Genomic DNA, 14,386 nt, shown 5'->3' with positions numbered 1-14,386 from the left:
TACTGTACATAATAATTAAGTAGATTTAATTTTCAAGAAGTATCTATTTCTCACAAACTTTAATTCTTTCATGCCAACTCTTGTATCATGTTTTTCAACCATTCTCTACTAAAAGTGAAACATATTACTTGCTCTTTTATTTTTATTCTTTTAATAATCATTTATGAACATCATTTGTGATTAAAGTTTCTCTTAGTTTCAATGTTCACAAACACAATGGGCTTTAAATTGTCTTCTTTATAACATTTTTTCATTTTTGTAGCATTCATAAAAGTGACTACCATATCAACTTGCTTATAAGTCAAGTCACACTGAAAACTGCAGACCCTGATCTGCCATTGCATAATACACTGGCAGATCTGGATCAATGAAATTTATCAGAACAAACAAAACAATCAGCAGACCCCAATCTGCCATTGCATAATGCAGCAGATCTGGGTCTTTGCAATCAATAGAACAAAAATAACAGATCCTGATCTGCCAGTGCATTATGTGCCAGTGCAGATCAGGGTCTATTCTGTTTGCAAGTGAATCTGATTTATAAGCAACCAAGACAACCCCTTACTAGTGATCTGACACTTGTTTTCACTAAAAATGACATTCATGAACAACTAACAGGACTGTTATAAGACCATATTGTCACATTAACCTGTGTTCATCAACCATTTTTCAATAAGCAGTCTGGCTTATGTGTTTTATTAAGGAACAACTGAAAGATATCAGATTACCTATAGAATGCAAGTTTCTACTGGACAATAATGGGTTGGTGATGTGAAAGGTTAAAAAGAATTTATCATGTGCATTCAGGATAACAAATAATTCTTTACTCTGTGCCATGATACATAAATACATTTGAAAATACAGAACGACTCAAATTTATTAACTCATTAGTTTCTGTGATGCTGTCATATGCAAGTAGATGAACAAAATGTGACCTTGAATATAAAACTATGTAAAATCAACATACTGTATACCTAAATAAAACTATGTAAAATCAACATACTGTATACCTAAATAAAACTATGTAAAATCAACATACTGTATACCTAAATAAAACTATGTAAAATCAACATACTGCATACCTAAATCTGTATTTTAAAAAAAGATTCTTCCCCATCACCTTTGATCTTGCCATCAAATATTTGTCAAAGAGCAGGTAGCCAACCATAAAGAGCATATTGCCTAAAAAGACTCAAAGAAACACAAAAATACAAAGGCATAAAATTGAAAGAAAAGGTACCTTCATGGACTAGTCTATAGATGACAGAGTCCATAATGGGTTCATGTTTGTAAAGGCAAATCTAGCAAAAGAAATTTTCTTAAAAAAACTTAGTAATCAGCAAAGATTACTGAAATGACATACCCAAGTCCACGGATTTCCACAGAAACACCACTTCTACCAATTGTAGTTTCTCCTGCAATGAATTATATACTTTAAGTTAAATGATGGACTTCTGGAATCAAAGTTATTATATAATATCAGGCTTAACTTCAATACATGATAATAATTTTACCAATAAATCTATAAGACCTCATTTTTCTAAACTTAGTTTAGACAGTTTTTAAAAAAAATTGTTTCTTTCATGTCCTTAGGCCTACAAGCTGCCCAGAAGTCTCCATTTTAAACACAAAAAGAATCTTTTATAATCCAGCACTCATGACTATTCCTGCTTTTATTGGAAAAAGAGGAGATAATAAATATATGTTTACTTGTGTGAACTGGATTTAATCACTGTAATCAAGAAGCATAGCTACTGGACCTTCAGGTAAATTTGTACCATTTTCTCTATACCTAATGCACATTTTTTAAAACTAATTGTTTGCACACTTTATAATTGGTACATGTTATACGCCACAAGAAACATAAGCATCAGATTCCAGATCAGTCTTATGCAGAAATGATGGTGCCTAATGGTAAATCTATTGGAATCATTGCCAGTTGGATTTTCTCTAGATGAAATAAAAAATAGTTTTAATTTGGTAATTGTATTATCTTCATGGAACCCTTATTAAATGAACTACTCAGAACCCTAAAAATATCAAACAAGCCTGATGCAGTGAGATACACACACACACACACACACACACACACACACACACACACACACATGAAGAATCATTGCAATGTTTTTAAATATTGGATATTACATGCCCATTATGTGCCCCAGTTGCTTTTACTGTCACTCCAATCAGACCTTAAAAACTGAGTACTCTATATTGTCATGCATTATATTCAAAAACTAAGTACTCTTTATATTCTGTCATGCATTATATTAAAAAACTAAGTACTCTTTATATTCTATCATGCATTATATTCAAAAATCTAAGTACTCTTTATATTCTGTCATGCATTATACTCAAAAACTAAGTACTCTTTATATTCTGTCATGCATTATACTAAAAAACTAAGTACTCTTTATATTCTGTCATGCATTATACTCAAAAACTAAGTACTCTTTATATTCTGTCATGCATTATACTCAGCAGAATATGATACTACATTTTTAATTTCTCTGTGGTTGTGTCTATGCCACATGCAAGTCCTCACCTTCTTTAAAGCAGTGCTTTATTACACCAGAGAGTTGTGAGTCCTCATTTACATTAGTCATGTATGGAAATTTCTGCCAGTCCTGGAACAGACCTGCACCAGCTGTTGGCATCTGTGACCTCTCCCACTCCAATCTAAAAAAGGAATACCCCAGTAAGACCTGTTATAAAGGACACTTTTTATTACTGTTACATACTGGTTTTGAATTTGTGAACACTTGTTTATAAAAGATGGAATGTGTGTCCTTTGCCAACTGTGTTAAGGTTGTACTATAATTAATATCCATCATTTGAAATAAAAATACTTTATTTTTTCTGTGTGCTTGCTGTACTCACATAAATACAAGTATGGCACAAATAATAAGACACCTACACATTCTAAACCAGTCCCAGCATAAATTGATAGAGCTTGTATACAAAAGTCCCAATAAAGTAAACAACATTATCTATCAATATGTCACAAAAGGAAATTCAAATCCATCAAAAGTTTATCACCAATAAAAAGCAACTGGGTTAGAAGGGTGGAAAATTTCTGAAAAGAATGGCTGCTCATCAGACAACCAGACTGTAAAATCTGGTTGCCCAATAAAATTATTATGTTGCCTGGCCATATAAAAAATTGTGTACAATTCCAATTAATAATGAGTACTCAACAGTAAATAAAATCTTGTTGCAAATATTTAAGTGAAATTATTTATTCATCAATAAAATTATTTTAAAAAATACTTGAGAATTTTACAATTCAGAATTCAACAATTTCTCTATATGCATTTGACCACAAAAAGAAATCTGATATTAATATTAAAAAAATTCTAAGTTTAACAATATACTGTACATCATTGTCACTGTCTATTCAGTATAACTGTCACTTATTCTTCAAGTGTTTCAGTCAAATCTTTCTCTACAGATTGCAGAGACTAAGTATTTTTTGTAAATTCAGGATCGCTATTATTTTCAAGTGTATTTAACCTTTCTCTGACATAAATAAGAAACACAAGCCAAAATGATTTTTGGAGGTACTTTGTAATTTTAATTTACAGAAGTTTTCATTTTTATTTTGTATAAATCATGTGATTTCAAACTTTGTTGATTCGTCTTTTCCCATCTTTATACTGTATTTGAATGTTATCATACAAGTTATAGGTTAAATTATCTCCGCTCACATTATCTTTATCCTTGAGATTTTTTAAATAAGCCAGAATAAGCATAAAATATTATTTATCATAATAGATTGCTTGAAAAGAATTATGAAAGAATAAAAGACACAAATTGAAGTCATCTGCATGATGTGGAGAAATTTTACAACAACTACAATCTAAGCATGGTGGTATTGAGAGTCTCCTCATTCTCACATGAACATTGTTAGCAATTAAAATTACATGTGAGAAATGTTATTGTGGTTCTCCTCATCTTAAGAAAAACATTGTTAGCAAATAAAATTACATGTGAGAAATGTTATTGTGGTTCTCTTCATCTTAAGAAAAACATTGTTAGCAAATAAAATTACATGTGAGAAATGTTCTTGTGGTTCTCTTCATCCTAACAAGAACATTTTTAGTAAATACAAATAAAATTACATGTGAGAAATGTTATTGTGGTTCTCTTCATCTTAAGAAAAACATTGTTAGCAAATAAAATTACATGTGAGAAATGTTCTTGTGGTTCTCTTCATCCTAACAAGAACATTTTTAGTAAATACAAATAAAATTACATGTGAGAAATGTTATTGTGGTTCTCCTCATCTTAAGAAAAACATTGTTAGTAAATAAAATTACATGTGAGAAATGTTCTTGTGGTTCTCCTCATTGTAAGAAAAACATTGTTAGTAAATAAAATTACATGTGAGAAATGTTCTTGTGGTTCTCCTCATTTTAAGAAAAACATTGTTAGTAAATAAAATTACATGTGAGAAATGTTCTTGTGGTTCTCCTCATTTTAAGAAAAATATTGTTAGCAAATAAAATTACATGTGAGAAATGTTCTTGTGGTTCTCCTCATTTTAAGAAAAACATTGTTAGTAAATAAAATTACATGTGAGAAATGTTCTTGTGGTTCTCCTCATTTTAAGAAAAACATTGTTAGTAAATAAAATTACATGTGAGAAATGTTATTGTGGTGTATCCTCTTCCTAATCAGAAGAATGTTGTTAGTAAATGCTGAGACACGTGTGTTATATATGTCACTGGTGAATGTCATTATCGACCAGGAACTTGCACCAGCTCTGATGCAAAAGTGAAAAGAGCATAGATGGCATATTAATCTGCATGTGATATGCTATGTTTGCTGTTTTGTGATTGACTCCAGGCAATAGGGCCAAACATCAAAGAATATCTGAAAATGTACTCCTGGCTTTTTGGTGAAAATCTTTAAACAGTTTACCAAATACCAATGAATGATCCATGTGATGGTCTACAAATGGTTGCAAAAAAAAGAAAGCATCCATAAATATTTATTAAACATGTGATTTTTTAAAAATTGATTACATCACTCTGTAGGATCATTTATGTCACTGAAAAAAATAACTCTTGAGTGCATGAAACAAAGTAAATAAATGGACATACTGCTAAAATGTGATCTGGAAGTATGAGATTTGTTAAAAATGACAAATAAAACCAATATTTTTAGGAATAAATAAGGATACATGTGATGCTAATAAAAATATGCACTGTGTAAGCATTGTACAATGTAACTAACATCTCCCAGTAAACTTTGAATGCCCTGTGAATTACAAAAGTCTTTATTTATCTTTATTTTATTTTATGTTGGGGAAATCACAAAATATGCACACAAAAAACCCATAAAAACAATCATAGCAGTTTAGAAAATTTTACTGGCATGGAAAGTGAAAAAGATCTAGTCACTGCTATTTAGTACCTGTTGCTCTTGCCGAGTTTATCTTGACATTTTAGTGTCTATATGTGTTGGGACACCCAAAAGGTTATACTTTTTGTGCATATAAGTCTTGTGACATGATAAATAATAATTTTTTCCTGTGCCAAGACTTACCATCATTACATTAGAAAAAATGTACTCTTAATGTTTCTTCCTTGGGCAATTGTTGTTTTACAATACCCTAACCAGTGCCAGACTGTATGCAGTGAGCTTAATATCTGGCATTAGCTTGTCATGAACCACTGATGAAAGCAGGAATTAAATTATCTTACTATGCATAGCTGAAAAACTGGATTATTATGCAAAGTTGATAAATTGGATTATTATGCGTAGTTGATAAATTGGATTATTATGCATAATAAAATCCACCAAGTAAGCATCCGCTTGTCTGTAATATTTGACACCTGGTATAAATAATAATCAACAAACCTAAAGGCAACTGATTTGCATCATAGCGCTGTATATAATCACTTATAGGTTGAGTCCAATTGCTAACAACATAGACCCTGATCTAACATCACATAATGTACCAGCAGATCAGGGTTACTATTGTTTTTTTTCTTTCTATTACAGCTAAAAAACTAAATATGATTGCCCTATGATGCTGGTCAATGGATTTTTCCACCCCTGGGTCTCACTTGCCAAAATGTTGGATACCTGTCAATGAAATGACATTTTAACCTCTCAAATTCGTGAAAAAGTAAATTCCAAAACTGATCCACATACTGGTATTAAACAAGTGAAATACTTGCATTTTTATTGATTTCTCATTTCAAGTCAGATCACTTAAATCACTATCAATGTCTGTACGTATTCACCTTCTCTGTGGGATGTTATCATGCTACCATATTTGCTATGTGAAATATATTTGGCTACCAGTGGCACTGTGTGTGTGTGTGTGTGTGTGTGTGTGTTTTGTTGTTGTTGTAGGGTTTAATGCCATTTTTCAGCACAAGATAGGCTATACATGGCAGCCAGTATAACTGGTGGAGGAAGAACCCTGGAAAACCCCGGGAAGAACCACCGACCCACGAGAAGCTGCTAGCAAGCTTTCTCACATACCAACACTAGCCAAGCTTGAGACTCGAACCCACACAGACAGCAGTGAGATGGCAGTGAGCCGGAACAGTGAGCGCTTTAGACCACTTGGCCACTCGGGTCCCCATGTGTGTGTTTTAATACAGCTTTAACAATTTTCCAGTCATATTGCTATGATGTCTGCAGTGTGGCAGTTTACAGCAATATCTAGTATTGGGGCATTATGCTGCAGACATGTAACATGATGTCCCACCCAGTCACATTATCCTGACACCAGATTGACCAGTCCTAACACTAATTTCTTAATGCTGAGAGTAAAGTGAGGAAGCTGCCAGTACCATTTTTTAAAGTCTCTGGTTTGACTTGGCCAGGGTTCAAACCCATGACCTTCCACATCTGAGGAGGATGTTCTAACCACTTAGGCCACCAGAATGGTCACTGGATTAATTGATTATGTAATGACAAAAGTGAACCACCAATTCCATCAATGTTTAATATTTCTTGCATTTTGAAAAAATAATGAGAACCTTGGTAGGATACTGAAATAATATGAAACTTAAAATTTTTTATTACTGACATTAGTTACACAGAACTGCTACAGATATGGCAGTCTAACTGTCTTGAAGGAACCTTTGCCCAATCCCTATCTCCATTATCACATAAAAGTATGTTTCAACTATAAAGAAATTAAGAAAAATAATTTTCCAAACTAATTTACTAATCCTGCAACCTTCCACACCCTCAGCTGGCCTGAATAGAGTAGCAGTTCAATTACAACTTGCACATCTGTGGTCTCAGATGATTGGCACATGCAAGAGTACATGTACAGGTTGGTCAGTGGTTTGCACTGGGTCCTCTGGTTTGCAAAACTTGTACAATTGATGTAAAATAAATAAAGTTAAAAAAAATAAAGTCAAAAAATCTACAAGATGAAAGTATGCCCAAAAACTTAGAAATAAGTCAGACATAGATAGTCCTGCTCATCATCATCATCATCATCATCATCAAACCCTTGACCCAAGAGGTACTTGACAGTTGACTTTACAACCAATTCTATCCATCTTTCCCTGTTCTCTACTACCCTTTGGGAATCTCCAAATCCATGCCTGTTCACTCTTTAATGTTGTCTTCCCACCGCTTTTTCTGTATCCCTCTTCTTCTGCACCCTCGCACTATGCCTTGCAAGATTGTTTTTGCCAGTCCAGATGATCTTCAGACACGACTGTACCATTTCAGTTTATGCTTTCTTACAGTGGTCAACAGGTCTTCATAGGATCTGATGGCTCATTGGATCCTGTTGTGGACTTCTTCGTTGGTTACATGGTCAATGTTTGAGGTGCCCATGATCTTGCGGTAGCATCTCATTTCGATGGTTTGATTCCTTCTTTGTAGATCTGATGTAAGCATCCATATTTTACAAGCATACAGAAAGATGGATATGACAGTTGAGTGCATCAGCCTTATTTTGGAACCAAAAGTAATGTTGGTATCTTTCCATATTGGTCTCAACCTTGTTATTGCTGCTGTTCTGGGTAATCCTGCAAAGTAGTTCTGGTTTGGAGCCCTCATCTGTGATAATTGATCCCATGTACTTGAAGCTTGTGACTCTTTCCAGCTTCTGTCCGCTGACCTTTATTCCTGCACAGATGCCGTTGGTGTTGTTTGTCATCAGTTTTTTTTTTTTCAGCACTAATCTCCATACTGTATGCTGTGGAGGTTGTGTCAATGCGCTCAACCAAGTTAACTAGTTCTTTTTCATCTCCTGCTAAACCATCAATATCATCTGTGAAGATTGGCAATTGTTCTTCCCCAATTGCTGACAGTGCCCTTGTGGTCATGCAATGCATCCTCCATGATCCTTTCCAGGAAAATGTTGATGAGTGTAGGTGACAGTATACATTCGTGTCTGACTCCGACTGTTGTTCAAAACCAACCTCCTCTGCAGCCATTGATGAGGACAGTACTGGTGGCTTTGTCATAGAGGTGCTTAACAACCTGCACCAGGTTTGAACTGATGTTGTACTTCCTCATAGTTGCCCATAAAGCCACATGCCATACCATATCAAAGGTCTTTTTGAAATCTATAAAGACATGGTATAGATTCTGCTGATGCTGAAGGTATTTCATGCAAAGGAGTCTGAGATTTAAGATTTGATCTGTGGTGCTCCTTCCTGCTTGGAAGCCTGCCTGCTCTTCAGCAATAATATTCTCTGCTTGAGGCTTTAGTCCATTGAGAATTATCTTCAGCATGACTTTGCTCAGGTGACTAATCAGACTGATGGTTCTGTAGTTTTGGCATAGCTGTAGGTTTTCTTTCATGGGAAGCATGATGACCATGGACTGAGTCCATGTGGTGGACCATTCTCCTGTCTGCCATATCTTGTTGCAGATTGTTGTCAGGACTGTGACTATCTCTTCTCCTCCTGCTTGAATGAGCTCTGCTGGTATGCTATCAACACCAGCTGACTTTCCTTTCTTTAGAGACCTAGCTGCAATTTATGCTCCTTCATGGGGTTATCATCAATTTCTTCTGCCTGAGGGGAATTTAGTATTGCTCAATCTCCTTAGGTCTTGTGATTGTACAATTCTGAGCAGTATTCAGTCCATCATTTGAGGGTCTCTTGATCTTCTGTGAGACATTTTCTTGATTTGTCTTGGATGGTGGTAGTTTTCCCTTATTTATGAGTTGTGAGATCTTTTACCAGTTGATATGCCATTTTGCTATCATTTCTACTCAGACTGTCTTTGATTTTGCAGCACTGTCTTTTTATCCAGGATTCCTTAGCCTTTTTCATGCTTTTCCTGATCATGTTGTTTATTTCTCTGTATTTTACAGCTCCTTCATGATCTCTTTTTCAGTTTTTCAGTTCTCTTCTTTTGTTGCATAGTTCAAGGACATCTGTTGTGACCCAAGGTTTCTTTGTTTGATGATATTTGCCAATGATCTCGCTAGCTGTGCTAGTCACAGCTGTGTTGAACGTGGTTGTTAAGGACTCGAGGTTGGTGTCTTGGTTGTCCAGGGTTCTCAAATTGCAAATTTACCACCTATCATTGCTTGGAAGGCTTCTGTGACTTTTGGATCTTTCAATTTTTCAAGGGCAAGTCTGATTCTTGGTTGGTTAGACTTTTTGATCATTTTCAGGTGGAGGTGAAACATTGTCATTAATAAATCATGGTCACTTCCAATATCTGCTCCTGGAAAACTTCATGTTCTTTCAATATTCAGTCCTGTGCAGAATCATTTTTTTCACGAAGATGTAGTCGATCTGGTTGTGATGTTGTTCATCTGGACTGTGCCAGATACCGCTAGTATGGTATAACTGAAACAACCTTGCTTCAGAATGCAGACCTCAATGTAAAAACTATACCATCACTTGGGAAATTATGATAGAACTAGAAATGTGTCCACATGACACAGATGCCCACATCAATATGATTGCAACTAAAGGGCAAATATACAAGTAAGCCAGGGGCCATAACTCAGTTAAATTTTGCATTAAGAAGATAGAAATGAAGCTTTACCTAAAACTTCTTAATAGAAAGCCTCAAACCAAATTTGATTTCTATCCATGAAGTCCTTCAAACATTAGTCAGCAGAAATGAAAGGTAAGATTCAATGTGAAATAAGGACAATAACCCCATAAAAGTTTGCTGTAAAAAGTAAAAATCAAACTCAACCTACATCTTCTTAATGCAAAGGCTATTTTATTATCTTGAAATTTATGAACTCCTTCAAATATTATTGAGTTGGGGTCATAACTCCATAAATGTTTGATGGAAATTGATCTTGGTCTTTCTAATAAAAAGTTCCATACCAAATTTAATTTCAATCCAGGAAATCCTTCAAAAGCTATTCAAACTAAATTTGGATGGAATCCATTAAGTCCTTTAAAAGTTATGAAGCAGAAACAAAATTTTGCAGGATAAGAGTAGCACTATTATGGAATTTCCATAAATATGGTGGAGGCATAAAAAGGTGAAATTTAAATTATTCCTAAAAAAATTACTGTGTGGAAACAAAGGAAATACAGTATAATGTGTATATCTGAACACTCAAGGGACCTAACAAACCTGTTTGAAAGACCTCTAGGTCAAGATGGCATGGTTTATTATAATTATAAATATTCTGCTGAGTCCTCAAAAGAAGTTTTAGTGATTAAGTTAAATGTGTTTAAACAACAGAAATTTTATTGCATGTACACACAGACAGTAAGATGGGCATGAGTAATACTATGTGCTCCTTCCATTAAACATGAAAAACATTATTCCTCAATGTTTAAGTTACCTGGCTTGTTCAAGTCTCTGCTCCCATGTGAGCTGCATATCTGCCATCCTCCTCTGGTTTTCCTCAAGCATTTTCTGCAGCTCTAAGGAACACAGAAACAAAATTTAATGTCACTGATAATGTATGATTCTATTTAACTGATAAAACTGACATAGATGAATAACTGCATTAAATCATATATGATCTGGTGTACCTAACTGTAAAGGGTAGCATAGACCCAGATCTGCCTTCATATAATGTGCTGGCAGATCAGGGTCTACCCTCTTTGCAGTTTCATATGATTTGTAGATCGGTACAGTCATGGGACACAAAAATCTGATTTTTATTCAATAGCTCAGACCCTGTAACAGTTATGATATATTCAATTAGCCAGAAGTCTGGATAAAAATTACTTTGGGCATACAATTTGTACAAAATTTGTACTATCCTTAATTACCAGCAGTAAATCAAACATAAGTTTGCATAAGTAATGTGGTGTATTTCAAACAATTTTAGAAAAAGTTTCTTTTGCATCCATCCACGCTTAATTTTCACATGATAGAAAAGATTTTTGCATAGGATTAAGGTCTCCTTCTAATCTAGAGCGTAAAAAGTGAAACAGATCTGATGCAGTATCATATTAAAATATAAAGACAATGTAGTCATACTTATATGGCACTTTGATCTTTGACCTTAACAGAGTGTAGGTACATATTTAAGTATGTATTTACGTATGTATATGGCTTAATAGTTTGTCAGCACAATCTGGACTTTATAGTGCCAATTAAAAGTTAAGTTTCAAAATGTAAAGGTAAAAGTTATATAACTTTCAGAAGATAAACCCTCCTAAATAAACAGATACATGAAGTCCTACAAAAAAAGAAAAAGGTAAAAATGCTAAAATTCTTAAGTTAAAAAAAATGTAATGTTGGAATATATAAAATTCTTAAAATATTTGGTCAAAACTTAAAGTATGAGATTTTCTCTCATTGTAAGCTTGAGTTGACATAAAAAAATCTAGCATAAAAATTCCAAGTTCAATGTCCTGTTTTTACTAAGGTGTCAGCAATTTATTTCAATCTAGGAGAACATACACATCTATTATCACTAGGCCAATGTACATGTGTATGATTAATACCCATACTAATAGAATATTAATAGAACCAAAATTTAGGGTTAAGTGGAGTTTCTATAACAAATGGTTGTAAATCTATCAAATATTAATGAAAAAGTTTGCAAATTGAACTTGATGTAAAAGTCTGACCACATAGGAGTACCAACACTTTTGGGAAGTGGAGGTGGGGTTTAAGAAACTAAATTTTGGGGTATGGTGGGTATAAGTTTCAGAACATTATAAGAATTAGTCTTTCACTTCTGAAGTGGTACAGGTTTGGAAGCCAAACTAGCAAGTGAGAATCCAAGGAACCTGGCTTATAATAACATTCCCGGATCTCAATATATCTCATCTTCCTTAAATAATTCCTTAATATGGAAGTAGAGTTCTCACTACAAATGTGGGTTGTCATTGATAATGATATGGAATATGGTCAGTAATGTTGTAAAAAAATGGAAATGTAAGATATTACTCAATGTACCAAGTTCTGTCACTTTCCATCAAGTGCATTACTCTTGAGCAAAAATTTCAAATGTAAAAAATAAATTTTAAACATTTAAAATGTATGTCCAAAAATGAGCAATGTAACACATAAACTTAAATATGTACAGGTATGCATTCAGGCATATGCAAAAACAGATGTATTAATAGTAGCAATGCTGAAACATCCCATCCTTAAAGTATGGCCAGATATAAAAACAAGAGTTTGCAGAATGCATTAATATTTTTTAAGCTGTTTTCTGGTATGCAAGCTTGTGAATGTTATCAAAATGCTTATGTTTATAAGCAGGATAGCAGGACTGCGTTCCAAATAACGACATTCATACAACATTTTTATCTTCAGCTTAGGTTGAGAGCTGACTGATGACAGTCCCAAAACAATTTATCTGTGGACCATTATAAGCCAGGTAAATTGAAGAAAAACTCTGTGGACCATTATAAGCCAGACAAACTGAAGAAAAAAAACTGCATTTTACATTCAGCACATGAAAGAAGAGATGATGTGAGAAATTTTTTGCTTCAAAACCAAGCAACTGTTAAGCTTACAGGATAATGTATATGTTTATCTTTCAACTCTCAATACAATAGACCCTTGCTATAACTAATGATCTTGGGAACATATGAATCAGTTCTTATAGTAAATTTTTCTCATTATGTATGACCACTCTCTGGGGTCCAATGTGAGTTTTCATTTTATCAAGGAATTTGTAATAGCAAGGTTCATTATAGTAACGGTTTACTGTACTCCAATTATTACTTTCAGAAAATGTTGGAATGCTGACAACATTGTGACTGTTAAAAATACTTTCCTTTTATCCTGGCAAGTCAAAAAAAGGGAAGAAAAGGTTTATAATCATCACTATGAGGTAAATTAAAAATGGAATTGTCCTGTTTTCCACACATGCAAGTTACACCTGTGTATACATGCATGTTAGTCACATATAATCCCCACCTAAAATTTGCAGATACATGGTAGATATTTGTCATTGTCAATTAAGAAAATATTATCGTCAACCAGTGCTAAGTAAATATCCACATAAACCTGTTCTGCATGAGATAATTCTATCACTTGATGTTTTTCTTCAGTACATTGAATGAAACATAGAAATCATAACACAAATCATAAGAAATAACAAACTTTTTTTGAAATACTGATAGTCCAGTGTTTACAACTCAGATCTGTAAATTCATGAAGTATTTCTTCAACCTATACTTCACTTTCTTTATTTTATATTTGTCCTTTTTTTTCCACTGATCTGCACAGCAAAGTGTCCAAATATCTCTTAATAGGTAAAAACAATTATTGTTTTACTGTTACAAGTGTTCAAAACTTCTATTAACATGCACAATGAATCCTGAACTTAAAACAATCTATTTGATAATAAAAAAAGGAGTAGATGACCTCTTGCAGGGACAGGCTCATATGGTTTTGCATGCATATGAAAATAACACATTGTATACAAATTCTGTTTATTACTCATATACTGTCCTCTTTAATTACAATATTCAAACAAGTTAATTAAATTAAAATAGCCAGAGCATGGGTATGGAACCATAATTAACTTTTTTTGGCAGAATATGACAGTATACAAATAAATCAACAGAAAGAAATGCACCAAACAGTGTACTTTATTTACATTAAAGATTCAAAATTCCACTTACAGGATAGGTAGAGCAAATTAATTGTTTTAATGACAGAATCATCAATGCAATTGCTGGGAATAATTGCAATCCATAAATTCTGACTGAATTATGTACCAAACTGTCACATAATGGTAAAGATCGAAAACTTAATGAATGTTTAAATAGAGTGGTAGTTTAAAAACACTCAAAACAAGATAATAAAATCAGTAATAATGCTTAAAAAATATATTGGTCTCAACAACATTAAGTGTGCATTCAAACACGTCAGTTGATCTCATGTATGTAAAAACAAACATTACATGTACCTACTGAAACATTTCCTTGTTTCATTATTCTAGACTAGTTATGCATTTTGTATGCTTTTAAAATTATGATCATTCAAAACT

The 14,386-nt window shown here is 33.5% G+C and overlaps 1 protein-coding gene across 7 annotated transcripts in view; it reads right to left on the bottom strand.

Moving 5' to 3' along the window:
• Positions 1-14,386, bottom strand: part of LOC149808284 (kinesin-like protein KIF28) — a 203,922-nt gene that overhangs the window by 70,526 nt on the left and 119,010 nt on the right. For all 7 annotated transcript variants that reach the window (XM_089975594.1, XM_089975606.1, XM_089975633.1 and 4 more), the window contains 3 exons: positions 10,763-10,844; positions 2,549-2,682; positions 1,364-1,415 (listed from right to left, as the gene is read on the bottom strand). In XM_089975594.1, coding sequence (XP_089831720.1) covers positions 1,364-1,415; positions 2,549-2,682; positions 10,763-10,844 — 268 coding nt within the window. The remainder of the gene's footprint in view (positions 1-1,363; positions 1,416-2,548; positions 2,683-10,762; positions 10,845-14,386) is intronic.

This window comes from Sinohyriopsis cumingii, chromosome 1, assembly GCF_028554795.1.
Source record: "Sinohyriopsis cumingii isolate HCF-2022 chromosome 1, ASM2855479v2, whole genome shotgun sequence".
Lineage (NCBI taxonomy): Eukaryota > Metazoa > Mollusca > Bivalvia > Unionida > Unionidae > Sinohyriopsis > Sinohyriopsis cumingii.
The sequence above is the reverse complement of the archived record's forward strand: the minus strand, read 5'-3'. Positions and strand labels throughout refer to the sequence as shown.